Source organism: Melitaea cinxia, chromosome 28 (assembly GCF_905220565.1).
Source record: "Melitaea cinxia chromosome 28, ilMelCinx1.1, whole genome shotgun sequence".
Lineage (NCBI taxonomy): Eukaryota > Metazoa > Arthropoda > Insecta > Lepidoptera > Nymphalidae > Melitaea > Melitaea cinxia.
This window is the reverse complement of record NC_059421.1, coordinates 1,020,180-1,044,608: the sequence shown is the minus strand read 5'-3', so window position 1 is coordinate 1,044,608 and position 24,429 is coordinate 1,020,180. Positions and strand designations below refer to the sequence as shown.

At 31.8% G+C, this 24,429-nt stretch overlaps 3 protein-coding genes and 1 long non-coding RNA gene across 4 annotated transcripts in view; 1 reads left to right on the top strand and 3 right to left on the bottom strand.

Annotated features, from left to right (window-relative positions):
• Positions 1-9,158, top strand: part of LOC123667607 (pro-resilin-like) — a 45,886-nt gene extending 36,728 nt beyond the window's left edge. The window contains exons 5-6 of the mRNA XM_045601480.1: positions 6,885-7,112; positions 8,240-9,158. Of these exons, the coding sequence (XP_045457436.1) occupies positions 6,885-7,112; positions 8,240-8,344 (333 nt within the window). The 3' untranslated portion in view covers positions 8,345-9,158. The remainder of the gene's footprint in view (positions 1-6,884; positions 7,113-8,239) is intronic.
• LOC123667613 lies at positions 886-2,527 on the bottom strand. Its single transcript, XR_006745460.1, has 2 exons — positions 2,400-2,527; positions 886-985 (listed from the first exon to the last, which is right to left on the bottom strand). It is a non-coding gene; the product is annotated as an uncharacterized LOC123667613 (long non-coding RNA).
• Positions 9,159-10,757: 1,599 nt separating the features above from the next.
• LOC123667386 (zinc finger protein OZF-like) lies at positions 10,758-12,321 on the bottom strand. Its single transcript, XM_045601295.1, has 3 exons — positions 12,145-12,321; positions 11,391-11,576; positions 10,758-11,273 (listed from the first exon to the last, which is right to left on the bottom strand). Exons 1-3 carry the CDS (start codon positions 12,313-12,315, stop codon positions 10,758-10,760), a joined length of 873 nt encoding a protein of 290 aa, XP_045457251.1. The 5' UTR covers positions 12,316-12,321.
• A 3,243-nt stretch (positions 12,322-15,564) lies between these two features.
• On the bottom strand, positions 15,565-22,926 carry LOC123667385 (zinc finger protein 197-like). The gene is made up of 3 exons (XM_045601294.1): positions 22,624-22,926; positions 20,195-20,950; positions 15,565-17,533 (listed from the first exon to the last, which is right to left on the bottom strand). Exons 1-3 carry the CDS (start codon positions 22,924-22,926, stop codon positions 16,256-16,258), a joined length of 2,337 nt encoding a protein of 778 aa, XP_045457250.1. The 3' UTR covers positions 15,565-16,255.
• Between the last annotated feature and the right edge of the window lie 1,503 nt (positions 22,927-24,429).

Here is a 24,429-nt window from a genome sequence, read left to right as displayed (position 1 = left end):
TCTTTTGGTAATTATTTTAAAGCGTTATTATTTGAAGGCTTGTTTTGGTTTAAAAACGATTTTAAAAAAAGAAGGATGTTCTCAATTCAATAGTATTTTTGTGTTCCTTACCTACCTCATAATTTTGTACTGGGTGGGATTTCGATTTGATGATTCTGTTTGTATTCGGACGCTGGTGCTAGTCATTTGGCCCCATTTAAATTTGTGCGATGTCAATGTACTTTTTGACTTATGCGTAATAATGTTTTTTTTTATTTGTTTGAGAAAACAAAACACAATATTTTATATGTAAGGTGGAACAGCCTTCGTTTTGTAACTTTGCCAGAGTGGTTTATTTGGAGATTTTTAATCGTTACTGAACGACTGTTACTTTTACCAAAATACATAAAATGAAATGCAAATTCCTATACGTCGCAGATATCTCTTTCTGACTAAAAACCTACCTAATAATAAAGATGAAAAATGTCGCCTATCATATTCAGGAATAATGTAACTTTCTATTCGTGTAAGAATTTTAAAAATGCAGTAGTTCAGTTGTCGCTCATAGCCATGGCGCCTGTAACGTCGACGTAATGTCTAATGTTCAATGTCATAGAATCACAAGTAGTCCTTTCAAATCATTCAACAATCTTACAGAACTTTTTATTATATTGAAAGTAAAGAAAAGGTGTGTTTAGGATAATATTATAAATCTATACTAATATTATAAAGCTGATAAGTTATTTGTTTTTGTTTAAACAAGCTAATCTCAGAAACTATTGGTTCGAATTTAAAAAATATTTTTATGTTGTATCGCCTCTTTACCGATGAAGGCTATTTTTTTTTTCTCAAATTAACGCGGCTGAAACCACGGGCATAAACAGTTCTTATAAATAAAATTACAGATTTTATTTTATAAGTTTATTTATAAATTAAATGTCGTCGACGAAGTGATTCGGAGGTTCTGGACTCTTCGGTGGATCGTATACTTTGGTCTCAGTTTCAACTGAAATTATATCGATTGTTACAAATTTTGGAAGTTTCAACCGTAATTAATAATTTAATTTGTGAAATGAACGATTCGAAGGTGTTTTTGGAGCCTGTTTGACAAAAGTAATTTTTGATTTTAATTGATTTTTAATAAGCCATACAGATATATGTTATGATTTTGTATTTGTTTCCGCCATGGAATTACAACCAAGTTAAGGTTTTTTTTATATCACTAGGTCGGCAAACAAGCGTACGCGTAGGTGTTAAATGTCTGAAGAATTAACATATTTCTTTTTTTATATGAATATAACTTGGTGCTGTGTGGCTACGGCACTAAAGAATTTAGCCACCCCCTCTCTTCCCGTGGGTGTCGTAAGAGGCGACTAAGGGATAACAAGGTTCCACAACCACCTTGGAACTTACGAAGCCGACCGATGGCGGGATGACCATCCATCTGCTGGCTTTGAAATACACAGGCCGAAGACGGGCAGCAGCGTCTTCGGTGCGACAAAGCCAGTACTGCGGTCACCAACCCGCCTGCCCAGCGTGGTGACTATGGGCAAAACACATGAGTTCACGTTATTTTTGGCGTAAACTTGTGGAGGCCTATGTCCAGCAGTGGACTGTATAGGCTGTAATGATTGATAACTTGGTCGGCAAACAAGCGTACGGCTCACCTGATGATAAGCGATTACCGTAGCTTATAGACGCCTGCAACGCCAGAAGCATCGTAAGCACGTTGCCGACCCTATCTCTAATCCCCTCAGGAGCTGTGGTCACCTTACTTACCAACAGGAACCCAATTTTCTTATTCATTACGAGCCACAGATCTTATAGTTAAGATTCACACAACGTAAGCAGATATCTATAACTCTTATTAGGGGTCTTCCATTAATCACGTGATGTTTTAGTAACTTTTAAACCCACCCCTGGTGATATGTCGTGAGGTTTTACTCCACCCCCATATTATACCCAAATATCTCGTGTATTTTTTTGTGCAAAGTAAATTGTAACTTTTAAAATATCAATTTTAAATATAGTTATAGTTTTATAAAATTTTATAAAAACATAATGATAGAGTGACGTTAAAATTGTGTTTGTTGGTTTTGTTTTTCGGTTTAGAAATCGCGCGTTTTACGAAAGATAAATACACGTAATTATAAATAATATTACAGTCCCCCATCCCCAACAGAATCTCACGTGGTTAAGGAACGACCCCTTCTGAGTAATTGTAACATAACATAACAACATAACAATACACTTTATTGTACACCAAAATCAGAAATAATACATATCAGATTGATTTTAACAGAGTATTATAAGTTACAAAAGGCGGCCTTATCGCTGAAATGCGGTCTCTTTCAGGCAACCGGGGGGTAGAGGAAATGTTTTTTTTTTTGGTAATTTTATATAATATTAACATTTCTTACCATTATCCTGTTCGTCTGGGTTCTGTAAAGGCGCCTCCGAGCCTTCTTCTTCTGCGAATGTATTTGAAATTGACATTTATTTTACTTTTATTTAAAAAATACAATAACATTTTACAGAACGTAACATCCAAAACATTTAATTGAAATTTTATATACAAATAAATACCTTACAACATACACACACATTCGTTTGTTCCCAATGTAGGCAACTTAATGCTTGTGTTATAGGTAACAGCCGACTGGTATTGCTAAATATTTTTGTTTGCTAAATATACATAGATATAATACATCATCATTACAGCCTATACAGTCCACTGCTGGACATAGGCCTCCACAAGTTTACGCCAAAAATAACGTGAACTCATGTGTTTTGCCCATAGTCACCACGCTGGGCAGGCGGGTTGGTGACCGCTATAATACATATATAAGTAAATACAAATATTAGACTCAAACTCAGGAACCGAACCCACAACCCCTGGAGCAGAAAATAGGGTCACTACAAACTGCACCAACGAGCTACTCGTATAGAACTATAATTATTACATTTGATTGTATCATAGACATACCAAGCTTGCTATTATCGGAAGCTGTAAATTTAAGAATAAAGAATACATTAAAAATAAAATTACAATTTGTAGATAATTAAAATTCGTAAAACAAAACAAAAACTGAGAATAACATTAAATAAAGGATATTACAGATTATATACAAATAGAGGTAGAGAAAGAGAGAGAGACAGGTGGGACACAATGTGCGAGAGAAAGAAAGTATGGTCTAAGAAGTACGGCGTATTAAATGCTTAATTTTTTGACAACATAAATCAACTGCATAAATGCATACATGTTTTATTACTTGTTGTGTAAAAATTAAATATACGCTTTTATTACCTGCCTTATGCATGCATAAGAGTCAATGGGTGTAAAGCAAGAGAGAGAGAGAGAGAGAGAGGGATAGGGAAGGACAGGTAGAGAGGGAAATGTGAAACTTACGCTTTGCATTATCCGTTGTACATCTCGTTGATATTTTATAATTACTTAACTCTTCTTGACGTAACTCCTCGTCTGATTTCGAAATTGTTTTTTTCATTCCCACTAAAATAAATGTGAGAAAAATGTAAGCTAATGAAAAGTTTTAATATATCTATCATAGAATGAAGTAACTATTAGTTAGTCTTTCTTGTAAGGTTTTGTGAAAAAAAGTTGAGGGAGAAATATGTAGGATACGCAAACCAATCAAGCCGTTTACACATTATGACAATATTTTAAGAATACAAATTATATACCTAGGTATCACATGAAAACCTATAGATATAATTTGATTTCTGTTTTTTTCTATTTATTTTTTTATTAAGACTACTTACCTAATTTTAACTGGCTATCTAGAAAAAAAAATTGATCATTATACTGTATAGGTTTCTTAAAAAGTATTTGAAGTATTAAATTAATTAATTTTAGCGCATTTGTACTATCAATTATAAGCTTACGGAAAAACATTAACTAAATTATTTAAAAAAAAAAAATATTTAATTATTAGTTGATTTATTTTAAACGTAATTATTTACGTTGATTTCTTTACCTGAATCTTCGACGCCTGAAAAATAAATATATTAATATAAAACATGTACCTACTTGAAATACGCATTTGGGTAAAACGATAGATTTAAAAATTATATTTTTAAACAGACTCCAAAAAAAAAGTGAATGTTTTCAGTTCGACTATATTTTTTACGTGTGTTACCTCAAAACTTTTGACTGAATGGACCTTTCAATGATTTTTTTTCTTTACTCGATAGATAACGCTTCTCGTATGGACCCATTTAAGTTAAATCGAGATCTGACGAGTATGTTTTGAGTTATCTCCAATAATGCGTATTTACTTGACTATTTTTCATCTACCTACATTGTATTACTGGTCGATTTATTTGAAGTCGGTTTTTCTTTTCATTTACGAGCAAACAAAATAATATAATATAAGTAATTTACTTACTACTCAATCTTTCTCCATAATCTGAAACAAATGTTATAAGTTTTTTTTCTGGTCTTTAAACAAATAGAATAGAATATAAAAATAAAATTAACCTTGTAGCATATCCTCTCTCAAATCATAATCTGTGGAAATAATCGTAAGTTTAATTTTTTTATTTATATTTATATATTCAAAAACATAATATTTTAACAAACCTTCATCGTCGTGGTAGCAAAAATACATTGATGCTGATAAAAGTAATATCTGAAAAAAAAAACTTAATAATTACGTTAAATTTTTAATCTATAGTAATAGAGTGGAAGTTACTTTAGTTAGAGTAGAAATTACCATGTTACACGGTAATTTTAGTGCCTCAACATAATTTCACGAATAACCACATTAAAAAAAAATCCGTTTTCACTATAATATCACGATTTGTTTCTTAGCACTGGAACAGTAACCTTCGATGTTTAAATATCTGACATTCATGTCAACGTACAGCACAAAAACATTAAAACAACGAAAAATAAATTAATAATAATATTTTATTCAAATAAATACCCATAAAAATTAGTTAAGTAATAAAATATAATTTTTATATGGCAATAAATTAGTATTAAGTCGCTCTTTATCGATAAGGCCATCTTTTAAATATACTTATTTCTTTTTTTTTCGTGAATGTTCCTTATTTTGGTTGACAATAATTAATAGTATCTAAGTAGGTATACCAATTGGTACTGACAGTAAATAATTACCGGTAAATAAACAAAAAGTCTGGTACATCGTAAAAATAAATACATTTTGCTTTTTAACTTCGCATGTACAATTTTAAACAACACATTTGTGTAACGTACATTAAATTTAACATCAAACGATAAAATTGCAAAAGCGCAATAATATTTACAAAGAGAAATAAAATTTTATAATGTAACTATGTTCTTTTCGCGTTTTCACTCGCTTTTTTATCGACACTTAGCCCTGATTCTTATGACAAGTAATTACAAATAGGGCTGGTTGTGAATTTCAACGGTTGTGGATAGCGTAGCGATGACGGTATCCAGTAGATAAAAGCTTATGATAAATTATTATTTTTTTACCACCAAATTCTCCTGTATTTATGAGATATTTCAATCGCAAATGTGAATCTAAAACTTACGGTATATCAATTAAGGACCAACAGGCCCTATTGGTCTATTCTGCCTACTGATGTTAAAGTCTATTCGTAACTTTTGAGCTGGATAAACTCAATCTACGGCGAAACCGGCCTACAATATTATTTTACAATACACATAAAAAACTAAGCTATAGAACAATATCCGCAATATTATCGATTTAGGCCCTGCTTCACCTCTACTAATAAAGTACAATTTATAATTGTGTTTGCTCGCACACGAAAAAAAAAAACGACTTAAATTTACATTAAAAAGTAATACGTAGATGGTCGAAAAAATAATCGAGTGGTGTTTAATGGTACTAAAGAAAGATATTATAAAATTTTATATGCTAGATACTGTTATACGCCAAACAACTTTATTGCAAACCTTTGAACACTTATTGACTCTTGGATACGTTTATCATTTAATAAAACGTCTATTTGATTTTTACACCACAATTTAAGCATGTTTTAGAAGATTTATGCTCTATCGCAAAATGGTATTTAATAACAACGTATTATTATTTCAAAAACTCTTTACTGAATCATTTGAGGTATGGCACATCGTGATAATTATATCGTGCTCCAAATCTGGGGCAGACTCTCTAGGGAAGTATCTCAACCTTGCAGAAGATCACAGCTAAATAATATTGATCTGTAGTTGTGTTGTGTTAAAATCAAAATCAAAAACAGCTTTATTCAAATAGGCCTCATGAGCACTTTCGAATCGTCATTTTATAAATTAAAACTTTAAAAATAAATTATTATTTTTGAAGTAAAGTTACCACAGATTTGGAAATCTATTGTTCTTGTGGTGAATAAGGTGGCCAGAGCTCCTGAGGAGAATCAAGAGAAGCTTGGCAACGCGCTTGCAATGCTTCTGTGTTGCACGTATATGTGCGTTGTATTCTTGTTCGCCTTGTTTGCCTCTAGTCGTATAAAATACGTTTATTATTTAATTTAAAGACTGACGAAGAAAAAAACTTGACTAGCCCGTTGGCGCAGTTTGTAGAGGCCCTGATTTCTGTTATTTAACTATAACAGTTGGTTGTTACCTGTAACACAAGCATAAAGTGGCATAACATAGGAAAAGACGACCGTTTGTGTAAATAGTCAGTTTTACCTTTAAAATGATTTAAAGATTATTTCAAGTATGTACCTAAATTACTTACTTACTTATTCATGTCCATGGGTTGACTTGGAGAAATCTCTTTTAGAGATAAGTCCACCTTTGCCATAAACCTTACTATTATTTTGTGTTTTCTATATGTATTTTTGAGTGAAATAAAGTGTATAATATAATATACCAAATAGATATTATTGTACCAAAAACTCAACAAATAATTCAAGATATATTTTTTTGGCAGGAACCCAATCATGATCATGATCATGATCATCACCATGATCATCATCACCACGAGCCTGGCATGCCATTCGACTTCGCTTACGCAGTGAACGAAGACGGTAATGACTACAGCCACAACGCGAAGTCAGACGGTGATGTCACGCGCGGGGAGTATAGAATCGCGTTGCCTGACGGTCGGACTCAAATCGTCAAATACACAGCTGACTGGAAGAACGGTTTTAATGCTGAGGTAAATCAAATAATGCTGTGTGGTTACGGCAGTAAATAATATAGCCACCGCCTCTCTACGTGTGAGTGTCGTAAGAGGCGACTAAGGAATAACACAGATCCGCCACCACCTTGAAACTTAAAAAGCCGACCGATGGTGAGATAACCATCCAACTGCTGGCTTTGAAATACACAGACCGAAGACGGGCAGTAGCGTCTTCAGTGCGACAAAGCCAGCCCTGCAGTCACCGACTCGCCTGCACAGCGTGGTGACTATGGGCAAAACACATGAGTTCACGCCATTTTTGGCGCGAATTTGTGGAGGTCAATGTCCAGCAGTGGACTGTGATAGGCTGAAGTGAAATCAAATTATATATAATTACTACCAATAAATAAATGATAAATCTAAGATATTCCAATATACTAAATACTGGTAGCTAAGTGGAGCAAAGGAATTAAATTCTGGTATAATTTTGGGCAGCGATTGCAGAATACGAAGATTGTATCGATTTCACTGCTAAACTGCTTAGGTACAATGTCTTGCAGTAAAAGAAAATTTGCTCCAATAATGATGTACATATTTGATAAGCATTAATATTTAATATGTATTCTTTTTATGTAGGACGCCGCGTTGGCGCAACGGTCACAGCCATGGATTGTACCTGTTGCGCTGGCGGTTGCGGGTTCGATCCCCGCACATGACAAACATTTGTATTGGCCATACAGGTGTTTGCCGTGGTCTGGGTGTTTGTGCAGTCCTTGCGGGGTCTCCCCACCGTGCCTCAGAGAGCACGTTAAGCCGTCGATCCCGGTTGTTATCATGTACACCTGATAGCGATCGTTACTCATAGTAGGGAATATATCTGCCAACCCGCATTGGAGCAGCGTGGTGGATTAAGCTCTGATCCTTCTCCTACATGGGGAAAGAGGCCTATGCCCAGTAGTGGGATATTACAGGCTGAAGCATTATGTAGGACATAACTATGTAGTTCTTAAAGGCATTAAAATTACAATAGAAATTTATCATAATTTTTTACGTCCTATAAACTAAACTGAATAAAATCAAGAAGCATTCTTGATAGACGGTTACCCTTATTGCTTGGACTCTCATATTTGTGATACAGTTGACTAATTGTATGCATTTTTCAGGTGACCTACGAAGGTGAAGCCCGGTATCCAGACCAGCCTACCGGAGGCTATTCCGCAGGTCCCGGCCAGTCCTACGTCCCACCAAACCAAGGATACCAATACTAAGAAAAGTGATCAAAAAAGAATAAATGGCTCTGTCGACTAGCCGTTTATCTACCATGACGTACTAAATCATCTTTGATTATTTATATGAGGGAATACAAAAGAATTACAACAAAGCTTTATTATATTTAATGACACATAAATTAACGAATATATTTTGACCATATAAGTGAAACATAATCTCAGTAACTGACATGTACATAGCAGTTATTATATTAAACGGCTAGTGTTCAGACTTAACGTTTAGGGAAATTATGCGGACGTTTTACTTTTCATCACTAGATGGCATTACTTGTTACACGCCATGGAGATGCTTATTTTTAAGGTCGAATAATTGTTAACCACTTTTTTTTTATATATTAAAAAGATTTATATTGAAAGAGTGTTATCTCGCCATCTAGTTAAAACAGATTTTTTTTTCATTCCACGTGTATATTTTAGAACTCATATTTTATACTTTAGTTACCAAACAAAGTTACCAGAAAAACACTGTAAAAGGTAAAAATGTTAATTACTAGCAATTTCCTTATAGATCCCTACAAATAGCGTTTTTATGGCTTTTTGTAGATAACTGTTAAGTTTTTTTTATTGTATACTATTTCTTTTATTATGCCATGACTATTAAACAATGTGATTTGTTTCATGAATTTCATATGTTAGTTTACTTGTAAGCAATTGTAAAATACTCATAATCACTGCCTTTAAGTATATTTATTGTATAGTAATAAATACTTCAAATAGGTTGACAATAATACAAATAAGATGAAAATTTTCTTTTGTAACTTACTTTTTAATAAACATTTTTATAGAAAAATTATACTTATTGTATTTTATTTGTCTGAAAAATGGACTTCGCATTTACCGAAGTATCACAATTGCCAAAAATCAAACATTAAGCTTAGCATAGGTAAGTCTTGGTTAAGTACTGATACATTTTACAAAAGAAATTCATAAACATGAATGCAATAATTGTTTGCTCGCAAACAAAAAAAAACCTACTTCAATTACATCGACAAGTAATATAACGTAGGTAGACGAAAAAATAGTCAAGTAAATACGCATTATCAAAGATTACTCTAAAAGTTGTAATCAGATCTCGGTGAAATTGAAATGTTATCACACGATAAACATCGGCTTTCGATTAAATTATAATTGTGTTTGCAGGCAAACGAAAAAAGACCGACTTCAATTACATCGACAAGTAATATAACGTAGATAGACGAAATTATGTGGTGTCATGGGACACCAGGTAGGAACGAAGTTCCTTCGGATAGTATAGAAGCAACACAATTTGAAAAAAAATGTTGAATTTTATATATATTTTCTAGTTCTTGATTTTTTTTTTTTTTTTGTTGATTGGTGTTTAATTAAGTACATAAAAGTATTTAGGAAATTTAGTATTTTAGTAAATAACAAATACAGTAAAATGAAATAAATCAAAGAAAAAAATAATAATAATTCAAACTATTAAGTAATATAAAAAAACATATGTCTTTATTTATTTTTGTCAACAGTATAATTACTTATGTAATATAAAATTACTTATGACTGTAATATAAAATTACATAAGTAATTTAAAAAAAGTTTACTAGTAATATTTTAGTTTTACAAATGTCATATTATACAGTCGTGTGACTGATATTACGTCACTTCAGTTATATATTTTTCTTACGGTTTTAGTATCACATTTTTTTCAGTTCAGTCGCCCAGCCAAATATCAAGCCTGCCATAAGGAACTTCGTTTCAAAAATAGTTAAGTATCATATCAAAATACACGGTACACCCAGTAAAAAGTTATGCGGATTTACGAGGGTATCCCTCGATTTCTCTGAGATCCCATCATCAGATCCTGATTTCCTTATCATGGTCACTTAGGATATCTCCTTTCCAACAAAAAAAGAATAATCAAAATCGGTTCATAAGAAATTTACAATGCTCACTGAATACCTAATATAATACCTAAAATAAAGCAACATAAACATGTACCTTATAATTAAATTTATTTGTACCACTGCAATTGTTATAACAATATAAAAATTGCAGATATAGTACAAAAAGGTATTATTTTGGCGAATAAGCTTTATAAATATCATTAAAATCTAAACAATAACTCTTTACAAATAAGTTTGTATATGTGTTGACCTACATTACTTAGAACTAAGAAAAACTATAGAAACCTTTATATGTATATAGACAGAGATATAAAGAGAGGCAGCAATTATAGAACCAATGTATAGTTCCAAACAGGTAAGCCTGCAATAATCCTATATATATATTTACAACATATTTGACCATATTAATTATATACAATATTAAATATATTTATATTTCTAACTACGTTAAGCTTCTAAATATTTATAGTGATTTAAACAATCTCTTCTGCAATATAATGATTATTACTATAATTTTAATTGTGTTATAATGACGAATGCACATTCTTCATATGCCTTGTCAATTCCTTATTCAAACTAAACTTTTTATCACAGAACAAGCAGCATATAGTTTTCTCCATATGTGTCCTTTTTATGTGTTCTAATCTACGTCCAGACGTAATAAATTTCTTTCCACAAATATCACATTCGTAAGGTCGTTCACCGGAATGGAGTTTCAAATGTTCCAGTAAATTATTTTTGTAAAGAAACATTTCACCGCATATTTCACAAATATCATTTTGTGTGTCTGCGTGTCGTTGGATATGATCAACTAAATTTCTCTTATGGTAAAAGCTTTTAAAACATGTCTGACAAACATAGGCTCGAGTTTGTAGATGGTATTTATTTTTGTGACCCTGTACAGATTCTTTACATTGACTTTTGTAATTGCATTCGTTACAATAATAATATTTTAGTTTACGTTTCCGTCGATGAGTTTTTGTATGAGCTTTGTATTTTTTAATATTATTGAAAATTTTAAAGCAATTTTGACATTGTCGCTGTGAACTGTCTTCAGTCTCATTTTGGGGTACATTTTCAGAAAAATTGTTGATTTCTTCAGTAAAACTTTCTTTACTATTGGTATTTTCTTTATTGATATTAAAAATATTTGCAAAATTTACATTTAGAAAACCTTTTTTTAAGTCTTCTAAATCCAATTTTTCGTTTTCATTCAATTCCTTGTTTAAAGTGTTAATAATATTTTTAAGGATTTCCTTTTTCTTGTAATTTCTTCTCATTATTAAATAACATTTTGTTACAAGTTCATTACATGTGTAACATATTTGTGTTAAAGTTAATTCCTAAAAAAATATTCGTAAATTATTATATATTATATATATATATATATATATATATATATATATATATATATATTTTTTTGCACTATATGTTATGCATCTATAATTAATACTACAATACATAGTAGGCATACATAAATGTTTCTCTATTGGATTAAAATATTTTCTTTTCTTCCTAATATCTATCTGTTTTAAAACAGCTTATGAAGTTTCATCTTCAATATTTCTATCATCTATATAAACAAATATGCATCGTTAAATGCTACATTAAACCTTAATTTCTGCAATTATTGAAAAATTCTAAAGATTTCCTTCATCAGGAATATTTTTATTTTTTGATACATTATTTACTTGCAAATTAAGTCATGCTCTGTGTAAGTTTGGACATGAAACTTTTAAATATAATCTACGTGCTCTAAGTGAGAGACTTTAGCTCGACATTTGAATTAAATATATAATTTCCTTATTTAAATTAAAAAAAAAACTTAAAAATAAAGTTCTATATAATTGTAAGTAACGTAACGTAAGCTAAAAAGGAACAAAAAGCAATAGAAATAATTAAATAACTTACGAACGACGGAAATAAATATTTTATCATATTTGCAACATTTAAAGTTTCTTTTAGAAAGTCTTCTTCGATTTCCTTATCAACGTAAATATTAATAAAATCGGCACATTTGTTAAAACAGAACAAACAAATTTTATGCTTTCCAGGTTTAATCAATAAATTTATTAATTCCATTTTATAAAGAAAAAAAACTTTTTAAAACTAAGTTTTAAATTTTGAATTATCAATCAAAAATTTAAATGACAACTTTGACGCAATATCAAACTTATAAGTCTTATCATTATCACAGATTAGAGTCTTATCAAAGAGTATATAAGTAAGTCTTATAACAAGTTTAAAAGTGTCTATGCTTATAACTAGGATTCGTTCCAATTTCCGCAATATCAGTAAACAAAGGGTATGTTCCAATATGCACTGCGAGTACTGCACAGTGTAGAAAAATTTGTTCCGTTATGGACTGCCAGTTGACATGTGTAAGTAATGCAATTGATACATTACGCGTGATATTACTCGAACATGAAATATGGCATCACACATTACGCGACGAAATGAAGTATTACACATCACACTTGACATTACGCGCTCTGTTCGGTCGGAATGTTGGATTTCTTATCTATTTGCTCTGTCTAACTTCACTTACTGAGTGAGACACGGTGATGTGCGGCGCACCATTGCAACCAGTCATAACCTCACTCTCAAGCTCTACATTATTTTCTTTAGTATGAGTGAGAGCGAGCTACTGAGCCGTGGCGAGTTTCCGTCATTTTTTAACCGACTTCCAAAAAAGGAGGAGGTTCTCAATTCGACTGTATTTTTTTTCTTTTTTTTTTTATGTATGTTACATCAGAACTTTTGACCGGGTAGACCGATTTCGACAAATTTTGTTTTAATCGAAAGGTTTTGTGTGCCAATTGGTCCCATTTAAATTTATTTGAGATCTAACAACTACTTTTCGAGTTATATCTAATAATGCGTTTTTACTTGACGCTTTTTTCGTCGACCTACGTTGTATTATACTGCATAACTTTCTACTAGATGTACCGATTTTGATAATTCTTTTTTTGTTGGAAAGAGGATATCCCTAGTTTGGTACCATGATAAGGAAACCAGGATCTGATGATGGGATCCCAGAGAAATCGAGGAAAACTCTCGAAAATCCGTAATAACTTTTTACTGGGTGTACCGATTTTAATAATTTTTAATTTAATCGAAAGCTGATGTTTATCATGTGGTCACATATAAATTTTATCGAGATCTGATAATTACTTTTTGAGTAATCTTTGATAACGCGTAGTTGCTTGACTATTTTTTCGTCGATCTATGTTGTATTACTTGTCGATGTAATTGAAGTCGGTTTTTTTTTCGTTTGCGAGCAAACACAATTATTTTAAGTGAAATATGAATCGTATATAAGAATACTAAGGCATATTATAGCACAACACTACGTAATACTTTTTAATAATGCGTTACGCACCTGACAGCCGCTAAAATTCGAGTTCAAATTTCTGCTTTTGCATTTATTAAAATGTTTTGTTTGTTTACGTTGCTTGTGAAAATAAAATTATAAATGCAGTATTGACATAAAAAAAGTAATCATTGTATGTATATAAAGTTGATTTTTAAATACGCCAGTATACATGGTCATTAGTTTATTCCTAACTTATATTATAAACTAGCTGCGTCCTGCGGTTTCACTAGCGTAGTTCCCGTTCCTGTGATGATTCCGGGATAAAAAGTAGCCTAAGGCTCTCCAAGGTCTGTTTTATTTGTATAACAAAATTTGACAAATTCGGTTTAGCCGTTTTCACGTGAAAGAAGGACGAACAAACAAACACACATTTATAATATTAGTAGGGATGCAAAAGTAACTCTATCTACCTTTTACGTTTTCTGATTTTGATGAAATTTGGTATAGTGATCGATGGGACATCCGAAGAGGATCAATAATCACATGGGGACCGAAAATAAACGGGTAAAATCGCGGATCACGGCTAGTATTAATTTAGTTGTCCATGTGTATTGCCAGTCCTAAGCCTGGAATAAATATCCCAATTTTCCTTGGGGTTTACTTAAGTATGAAGGGAAACCAACTTTTTTTACAAATCAAAACTAATTTTAGAACAGACTTTTAAAAAACCAAACAAAAAAAAACAAATATTATGAATTTTTAGCCAGTTTCCACCTCTCAATTACCATTTTTATGCTAAAGTGACTGTATGTTTGGTCTGCTACGTAGTACACCGAACACCGTACACTTAAACATACTAGGTATAAGTACAAAATCTCATGGAATGTTTGGTGTGATGACAATTACGTGATATATAGCATTTCATAAGAAATATCTCACGCCGAACAGTACACATTTCGGGTAATGTTCGGTGTGATGGCGTGATGCCATATTACTCAGTACGAAATGTAATGTAATATTACATTACATTTTGAAGCACTGTTTTGCGCAAGTCTAACTGCCAGTATACTGTCGCAGTACCCTAGGGAAATATATGACGTCATAAATCGCCGCCATATTCTACTGTGAGCACTGGCGTTTTCGAGGTAAGGTACGCGCACCATTTTGATCACGTGATCAGTCAAAACCACTCGAGTGCCGACTGCCAAACGTCTTTTAAACAATACCTCCTGCTTAATCACAAAATTATAAAGTTCTGTAATTAGTTTAGATTAATAAATAAAACATCGGAAGAATTGTACAAAATTAATCATATTACGCTCATACGCTTCAGCCCATCCACTGAGCACTATGATATCCCACTATTGAGCATAGGCCTCTTTCTTCATGTAGGAAAAGGATCAGAGCTTAATCCACCACGCTGCTCCAGCATTGATTTTTAATTGGATAGTTTAAGGTGAGCAATTTAAAAGGACAACGTAGTTGAATTGAGCTATTGAAAATCTATCGAATAGTATTTTTTTTTTTTTACAAATATTATTATTTTATTTGTTCAAGCATTATATTTATTTAAACATTAAGGAAAGTGGATCTGTTCTAAACTATACTTGAGCAATTATAAATGCAACTATTAAGGGAGTTTAATAAAATATATGGCAAAACAACGTTTGAGGGGTTAGGTAGTTACTGATATAGTTGTGTGTGATAGTGGCGCTGTATTTCACTCATGATATTACTAATCTAGTTTATGACAGTTTTTTTTTTTGCAAACTCCAATCTAACACCTTTGGATCCAAAAGTAGTATACTACTGTATATTAGTTGAAATAAAACATTTTTTTAGTAATAAAAAATTGTAAATACTTGTAGACTTTCTTGCCGATTCTTCTTTGCAGCAACTAATACAATTTTCAATTTCGATTTGTAAAATGACCATTCAGAAGTACTTTTGAAGCCAACTCGAAAAAAAAGCAAATTTTGTTAAAATTAAAACATTGTATCAAATAAAACAAGTTGTTATTATTATATAATTTATTTATATCTTAATAATAGTACATTATTACATAACAAGTTTAACATTGTGCTTAAAATAAAATATTTGTTGCAACCACTATAATTTTGTTATTATTTACATTTCTTTTTTGTGTACAATCAAGAAAATACTTATTCAAGTAATTTGGTTGAAACAAATCTTAAAATTTTAAATATGTAAATGACACATCAAAGGAATACTACGCCATCTAGATTTTTCGTAGGTTAACATCGGAGTTTCTAAGGAAAAGGTGTTGATAATGCTAAGACATTTTAATAAAATTTATAGGTTTAGAAAATTTAAAATAGTTTTAAAAATATATTATTAAGATTTTTCGAGCTGTTTTTGTTTATCTGTACACAGAAAATTCCTAAATTTCATTTAGCATAAGTACTCCTTTGACGCATCAATTAATAATCTAACTATGACCCATTACCATGGATATAAACAAACTTTAAAAATTATACCAAAAAAAGTTCAATTAATTAGTGTTCTTAGGACTAAAAAAAAAGTTAAAAATAAAAATTCATAAAAAAATGTATCTTTTAGAAGATAATTTTATTGAAACTATCTTACTAATTTCGCTAACATTTTGCTAGACTGTAATAGGCACAATATTATTATGAAAAAATATTTTTATACGAACTTTTTCATAAAAAAAAGTATATTCAAATGCTACATTGTACTGTGTACAACGTTTATATGAGTTTTAAGATCTATTTGACTAGGCAACACGGATTTGCAAAGGCGACAGCAATATTTACCCCCATGGAAAACAATCATGTGTCTTTTCATTTTACTATCTGAATAAAATGATTTTCTACACACGGGACACTGATGTGGCTTAGATCCGATATGTTTCCTAACATGGACAACTAAATCTTTCCTACATTTAAAAACTTTATTGCAAAATACACAAGATTCTTTCGAGAATAAACTATGCAATTTTTTGTGACTTGTCAAATTGTACTCAGTGTAAAACTGTTTATCGCACATGTCACAACTATAAGGTTTAATTTGAAGATGAATCTTATTCACATGCAGTGAAAGTTCATTTTCGTTCGGACAAGCCTTTTCGCAAAAACTACATGTTTGGACGTCTCTATCTTTGTGCATGTTAAATTTAACAGCATGTCTTTGCATGTGTACGTCGTAATGTTTCTGTGACTTGAAATTTTTGTCACACAACTGACACCGTTTCATTTTGTGACATTTTTGGTGTGACTTTATTTTATTTATGCTCAAAAATGACCTTCCGCAAACTTTGCAACTGATAAAGTTTTCGTGTTTCTGAACGTGTACCATTTTTTTATGTTCGAATAGGTAAAACTTCGATTTAAATTTTTTATCACACAAATCACACTGCACTTTTTTGTGAACGTGTTTCAATATATGTTTTTTGAGGAAATAATCTGATATGAAATGTTTATTACAGAACGGACAAGTGTACTTACATCTAAGAGTGTATTTACGCGTATTTTTTTTCTTTTTAAACGTTAAAAATTCGCTACATATATCATCAAACACATTTTCAGCCTCGTATTTAATTTGGTAACCGTTTACTAACTTCTTATTTACGTACGTTTTAGTGACATTTTTAGCGGGATTTTCTAATATTTCGTTGTTTTCCGATTTTTCTAGTTCATCGAAATCGCTTTCCGATTCTGAACTTATTCTAAATTCGTCTTCGAGGACCTCTATTTTCATTTTTTTGTCATCGTTTTCTAACAAATCGTCCTCGACTTTAAACGAAGGAAGTATTGTTTGTTGAGATATTTCTACCATAATATTATTTTTTGGATCGATATTATCTAAATTACCTAACATTAGACTAACACACGTGTGCAGCCTATTTCTAATATAATTAACTTTAACTATAAACATGTGAGACGTTATCGCGTTGTTTAGACACGAATCACAAATTTTTGTTCCTGTGTAGGTATCAAGTGTAATCTGCAACAAAAAATAAAACTTTTTTAAATAAATAATAAAAAAGCAGGGATATGGGCATATTCATAAAAACTATTCAGTGTACCTAAACATATGATTAAGTCTAATCATTTAAAAGTTAAATATATGACGAAAATATGAAAAAATTATCAGGAGATAAGTTTCAAAGCTAGTCAAGTTCATTTTTCCACAATTCTATCCACATCACAGACTTAAGAGTACTTTTAGAAATCTCCATTATATTAGACACGGTTTAAAAAAATGTGAAGATGACCAAATCTTGAAAATTGTCTACTTATATACACTTGTTAAAATAAATATAGCTAATATCTTCAATAACGTGATTGAAGTATTTTTATACTGCAGTAAATATTCGTTTAAAAGATTTTCGTGATCTAATATCTGAATTTCTTAAGCCTAATTAAATGTAAAAGTATTTCATTATATCAGGAAAGTATTTAAGTTCATCACACCATCAATTTTTGTCACAAACTTAGTTTCTAGATTTGTTACTGTTTCAATCATATGATTATCATTATCAAATGTATCCATTGTTTCTATATTTTCTTTTGAATCATAATTATAAGTATTTAAATCACATTCTATATCCATTAGTTCATCTTTAGATTCTTTGTCTGTCTTTACATCTGCAGTTGTATCAAGTATTTGTGAAATATTAGCACTTTTATTTTTACCACAATCTTGAAGGACATTAGATTGTATACTTTCTTCACTAGTTTTGAATCTAAGTTCTTTATTAAAAGAATTGTTTCAAAATTGGAAATTAGTCTTTTCAACTTGAGTCTTTATTACTTCACAACATATGCATGTAAGTCTTTTTATATTATTTGTTAGGCAAACATTACGTTGCCATAACTTTTCTTGATTCTGTACTGTTGTGGTTTGTCTATTTGTCTCAGACTTTTTATCATCCAAATATTTGACAACACCAGAAGTAACTACAATTCTTTTGCAAAAATTACATTGGCCTGCTTTCTTGAATATCCAACAAAGACTACATTTAACCATTACTTTAAGTGGATTCTTTGGAAGACTTTCTTCCATTTCTATTGCTTTTGATGCTTCTAAGCATGTTTTACAAGTAGCCTTATTAAAGACCCAACATACTTTGCAAGATCTTATTTTATCTTTTACATTTTCATCAATTATTTTATCTGCATTAAATTTATGCTTTTGTTGATCCCTTTTTGTCAACTGTACACTATCAGAGATATTTGGTGGAAATATAAGTTCAATGTGTTTAATGCTTTCAGGAGTCTTTCTTTTAGGATTTTTCAGGTCTTTGCATTCAATAGCATCATTATCAATTACTTTTGGTAGAGGAAATAAAAATGATTTGTGATTTAAGTTGTGCATTATGGAAGAATTTTGTTTTATTTGACTAAATTTTTTGGTTGGTCTTAAAATTGTAGCCTTTTTCGGAAACATTAATTCCCGATATGTTTTCTAGAAAAATTCATTCATTTATCAACATTAGTGTAATACATAATGTATACAGTACAATACACATTTTAAAATATTTTCATACTGTTAATAAAACTGTATGTATACTGTGATGCAGTGAGAAAACCCAATTGTTTGTAATTAATGTAGAAAACATGGATGTTCGCAGAATTTTAACAAATAAATGTCAATAAGTTGCAGAAGTTGAAAATGATTTTTATTTACTGCAACTTTTCATTTACTTTCAATATTCACACTACTTCAATTAGAGCTTGTGGAGTTTTTGGCTAAATCTACCTAATTTTTTTTTCAATAAAATCTAAAATATTCATAAGCTTTGAGTCAGGTTAGTTTACCCCACGTAAATGCTCCACCTTGCCCCCACTGTAGGTACGGCCTTGGTAGAAAAAATTGTGTTGTGTCAAAATTATTAGTTATCAGTGTATTTAAATTAAACCAAGGACAGCAAAATTAAAATAATACTGCTTTCAAGCAGTATTATTCCACCACATTGAGATCGCTTTCGCACACTACCACGACATCCTTGGGCGACGTCAGACGCCTATAAGCTACGGTAATTACATACAATCAAGTGAGCCGTACGCTTGTTTGCCGACCTACTTATATATATAAAAAAGTTGTCCCAGCATATGACTTATGTAAATAAATAAATAATAAATATCTACACAATACACACACACGATCGTCTTTACCTAAAGTAAGCAACTTAATGCTTGTGTTATAGGTAACAGCCGACTGGTATAGCTACATGTTTTTTTTCGACAAACTTACTTATAAATAATACATATATAAATATATGAAGAAATATTTATATTACACCCAGACTCGGGGTGGGAATCGAACCCACAACCCTCGGAGCAGAAAGCAGGGTACAAACTGCGCCAACAGGCTAGTCAGGTATGTGTCTGTATAGGATACATAGATGTTTGTTCTGTTCTGTTCTGTTCTTATAATAATGTTGTGTTTTTCTAAGCTCTTGACTCACAACATTGGAGCCATTGAGTATGAAGTATTTATGTATCATAAATAATCTACTATAATATACACCAAGTGGCATTAAATGCAAATACTAAATTGTTCTTAATTTTAAAACTGTAAATATAAAATTGTTAAAATCTATCTTATACTGTTACTTTTTAAACAAATTAAAGTTAATCATAATTAAAACAAAATACTTACTTCTGGTATAGATGTACGTAAAATACTTTTGATAGTCTTATCCCCTGTTAATTCGGGATACCCGCCATGTAAATGTATGACCTCACTCAAATCCACCATTCTAGAACACTTATTCATACAAACAGAACACATGTCGTCTGTTCTACGCTCAATTATATTTTGGAATGTTTCTTTAAACTTGTGTTTCTCAATATGCTGTAGATGATCGACTAAAGTTTTATTAGAAACACCACATGTGTTACATTTGAAAGGCTCATTGGTTATATTTTGATCAATTTCCTCTCCGGGAATATGATTTTCTTTCAAATGTTTCCGCAGATGAAACTGTTTGACAAAAGATTTACCGCACAAACGACAGTTATACCACATCGATTTCGGATGGGATTTTTCGTGGTTTAGCAAAGATTCTGTACTCGGTAGTACTTGAGCGCATTTTTGGCATTCCAGTTCGCTTATTTTATCGTCGCTCGGTGGTATCAAATCGACATTGATTAAATTAATTATTGGTTCGGCATAATTGATTACGTCTTCATGTTCTGTGTAAAGTATGTTATGGTTGAGGTTCGTTTTCCTTTTACCCCTTTTTCTAACAGGTTCGAGAGGGTCAAGCTTTTCAAGCTTATCGTACATGTCGTCGAAACAATTACGTAAAGCTCTTTCCGATCTTTCGCACTGCTGGGCAAATAGATAACAACCGATGGTATGAGTGAGACAATCTGAACATATTTTGTTTGGAAAATGACGATCTTCGGAAACCTGGAATTTAAAAAAGTTATAAATTTAATAAGTGTGAATGATTTGCTGTGTGGCTACGGCAGTAAGAATATAGCCACCCCCTCTCTTCCTGTGGGCGTCGTAAGAGGCAACTAAGGGATAACACAGTTCCACTCCCACGTTGGAACTTGAAAAGCCGACCGATGGTGGGATAGCCATCCAACTGCTGGTTTTGAAATATACACGCCGAAGACGGGCAGCAGCGTCTTCAGTGCGACAAAGCCAGCCTTGCAGTCACCGACCCACCTGCCCAGCGTGGTGACTAAGGGCAAAACACATGAGTTCACGCCATTTTCCAGCACTGGTCTGTATTAGGCTGAAGTGATGAACGATGATGAACGATTAATGATCTATATTCAACTGCTCTGGTGTAGTGGTGCTAGTAGTCACCTAAAACATCAAAGGTTTGCGGGTTTCCCGCTCGGAATTGATATTTCATTTGTACAAATATTTCTTTCCAGTTTGGACCTCTGTCTTTGTGGGTCTCACTACTATGTCTCGAAGAGAATGTCAAGCCGTCGGTCCCGGTTGTTATCATAGATACCTGATTGCAAGCATTACTCATAGTAGGGAATATATCCGCCAACCGACAGTGGAACAGCGTGGTGGATATGGAACATAAATATTTCAATGAATTAAAAGTTGTCATTGTTTGCTAATTATACATCATTTGCACATTCAGCCTATAATATCCCACTGCTAGGTATAGGTCTTTTTCTCTTATGTAGAATATATAAATAAATAATAAGTAAATAAACACCTCACACTCAATGGTCATCACTGGGATTTATCACCAGTATTATATTTAAAAATTGTATAGTTATTGTATTTGCTTGCAAACGAAAAAAAAAAAACAACTTCAATTACATCAACCAGTAATACAATGTAGGAAGACGAAAAACTAGTCATGTAAATATGCATTATCAAAGATTACTGAAAAAGTTGTAATTAGATCTCGATGAAATTTAAATGTTCACCCAGTCAAAAGTTCTGGAGTAACATACATACAAAAAAAAACAAAAGAATTGAGAATCCTCCTTTTTTGGAAGTCGGTTAAAAAGCAGAGATCGAACCTGCAATTAGTAGTACAAAAGCCAGTTGCTGTGACCACTCTAATGTCTCACTCTATATAAGTATGTCAATATAATAATGACTTGTAGAAGAATTTTAAATACCATGCCATACTAGTGGTTCGAGTTGGGTTTGCTTGTACTAATATTGGTCTCTGGTAACTATAATAGCAAAAGTAATGGAGAACAAAATGCTGATCTACTGCTAATATAATCATTACAGCCTATACAGTCCACTGCTTGACATAGGCCTCCACGAGTTCACGCCAAAAACAACGTGAACTCATGTGTTTTGCCCATAGTCACCACGCTGGGCAGGCGGGTTGGTGACCGCAGGGCTGGCTTTGTCGCACCGAAGACGCTGCTGCCCGTCTTCGGCCTGTGTATTTCAAAGCCAGCAGTTGGATGGTTATCCCGCCACTGGTCGGCTTTTTAAGTTCCAAGGTGGTAGCGGAACTGTGTTATCCCTTAGTCGCCTCTTACCACACCCACGGGAAGAGAGGGGGTGGCTTTATTCTTTAATACGGTAGCAACACAGTAGCTAATATAATAAGCGCGGGTAAATCGTGTGTAATGTTATATTACCTTATAAGGATGAAAGCTGGCGATCATGTCTCTTATGGTAACTTCATGGAGCGAGTCATTGACCGCTAGCACAAGAATCTCGTCAAGTTCAGATAAACCGCTGGTGACGCTAAGACAGTACCTACAGACTCGTAACCTTAACGTTCCATCTAGAAGATACTTAACAGCGTTCTGAGTACTTAAAGGAACTTTAGTATTGTGAAAATTATTCTCAATTTCATTGTTTTTAATTACCGCCTTTCCCTTATTAAAAGATTTTGTATACGTTTTCAACTCTTTAATATTCACAAAATTCTTTGCCATTTTCAACACACAATTTACATCAAAATATATATTATAATGCTACGTGTAATCTTTAATAAATGTACAGGTAATGTTTTTAATAATATTTACTGTAAAATAATATAAAATATCGCAATATAGAATAGATAAATGACACTATGTCAAAGCACCAACAGAAATGTCATTTCAAAACGGCCATGATGGCGTAATGGATGCCGTAGTCTATGATTTTAGTAAATGAATTTTATACTACCATTGGTTTAATTAGTTTGATACATAATTCTGTAAGCAGCTACACATCTGGTTTCCAATAATTACAACTAAAATAAAAATTATTTACGAAGAGTTTATTCTTAATTTAATTTGAATATCAAAATTTCTAGAGATGGCAGCACTATTCTCAATAATTAGAAAATCTAATATTCGTCAGTATTCCGCCTCTACATAGAATCTTTTTGGATTAAAGTAGATTTTTAAAGTTTGTAATGACTACTAGGTACATATTTAAGAACCAGTTTTAAAATAAAAATAAAAAACCAAGTAGAGTTGACTGGTTTTAAACCCTGGTTGTGATTAATGTCTTACGTACTGGATTACTTCCTCTTAAAACGACTAATAGTCGAACCTCCCTCACGGAATCCTAATCTTTCAAATAGTTTAAGAATGTATGTCTGTCTGTCCACACTGGGTTTTCCGGTGTGGAACTACCATTCTAGCATCTATGGTTTCTATGGTATACTTCACTTTCATCATTTCATGACGCTATGAACTTGGTTATTTTGGCTAGGATGAAGTATGCTCTGATAAATGCTATTTTGGTTTCTCTATAGAAAATTATTTTTCTATTTCGCCATTGATTGAAAGATAATGTTACTAGATATAAAGTCATCTTTTTGTTCCAATTGGTTTTTTGAAATGAAATTTTTTTACTATCGTTGTGATTTGAAACTCAATGTAACGAAAATTCGTCACGATAAAGAAACAAACAAATAAAAAACAAGACATAAATGTATAGGAGAGAATGAGCAAGAATACATTGCACAGTATTTTATTATCTCGGTGGAAAAAAATATCTCGTAGGTACTGGCTACTTTTTAAAAGTTTCACTTCTGCCCAGTGTGAATTACACACAGACACACTTTATGAACGTCGTTCGGTTATTAAAGCATAAATAAATTTCTTCATTTCTGATTCGAACGCTTACAAAAACTCCATGTACATCTACATAATTATCTTCCTTCGCATATGAAGCAATGATATGCGAAAGAAGATAATATATATAGTGTGCAATAATAAATTAAATTTTAAAACTTTCTTGTTTAAAATAAATTAAGCTACTTTATAGTACCTATATTAATTTTACTCACGAAAGTAGTTTTTAGTCTCGTAGTAAATTATATAATTAAAAAAAATAAGCAACGTTTAGTTTTTACGAAAAATTTATAACAGTCATCGCTTTCCATTTACAAGCCAACAAATAGGGAATTGATTTTAATTATACTTTTGCTCATGTTAGACATGAGA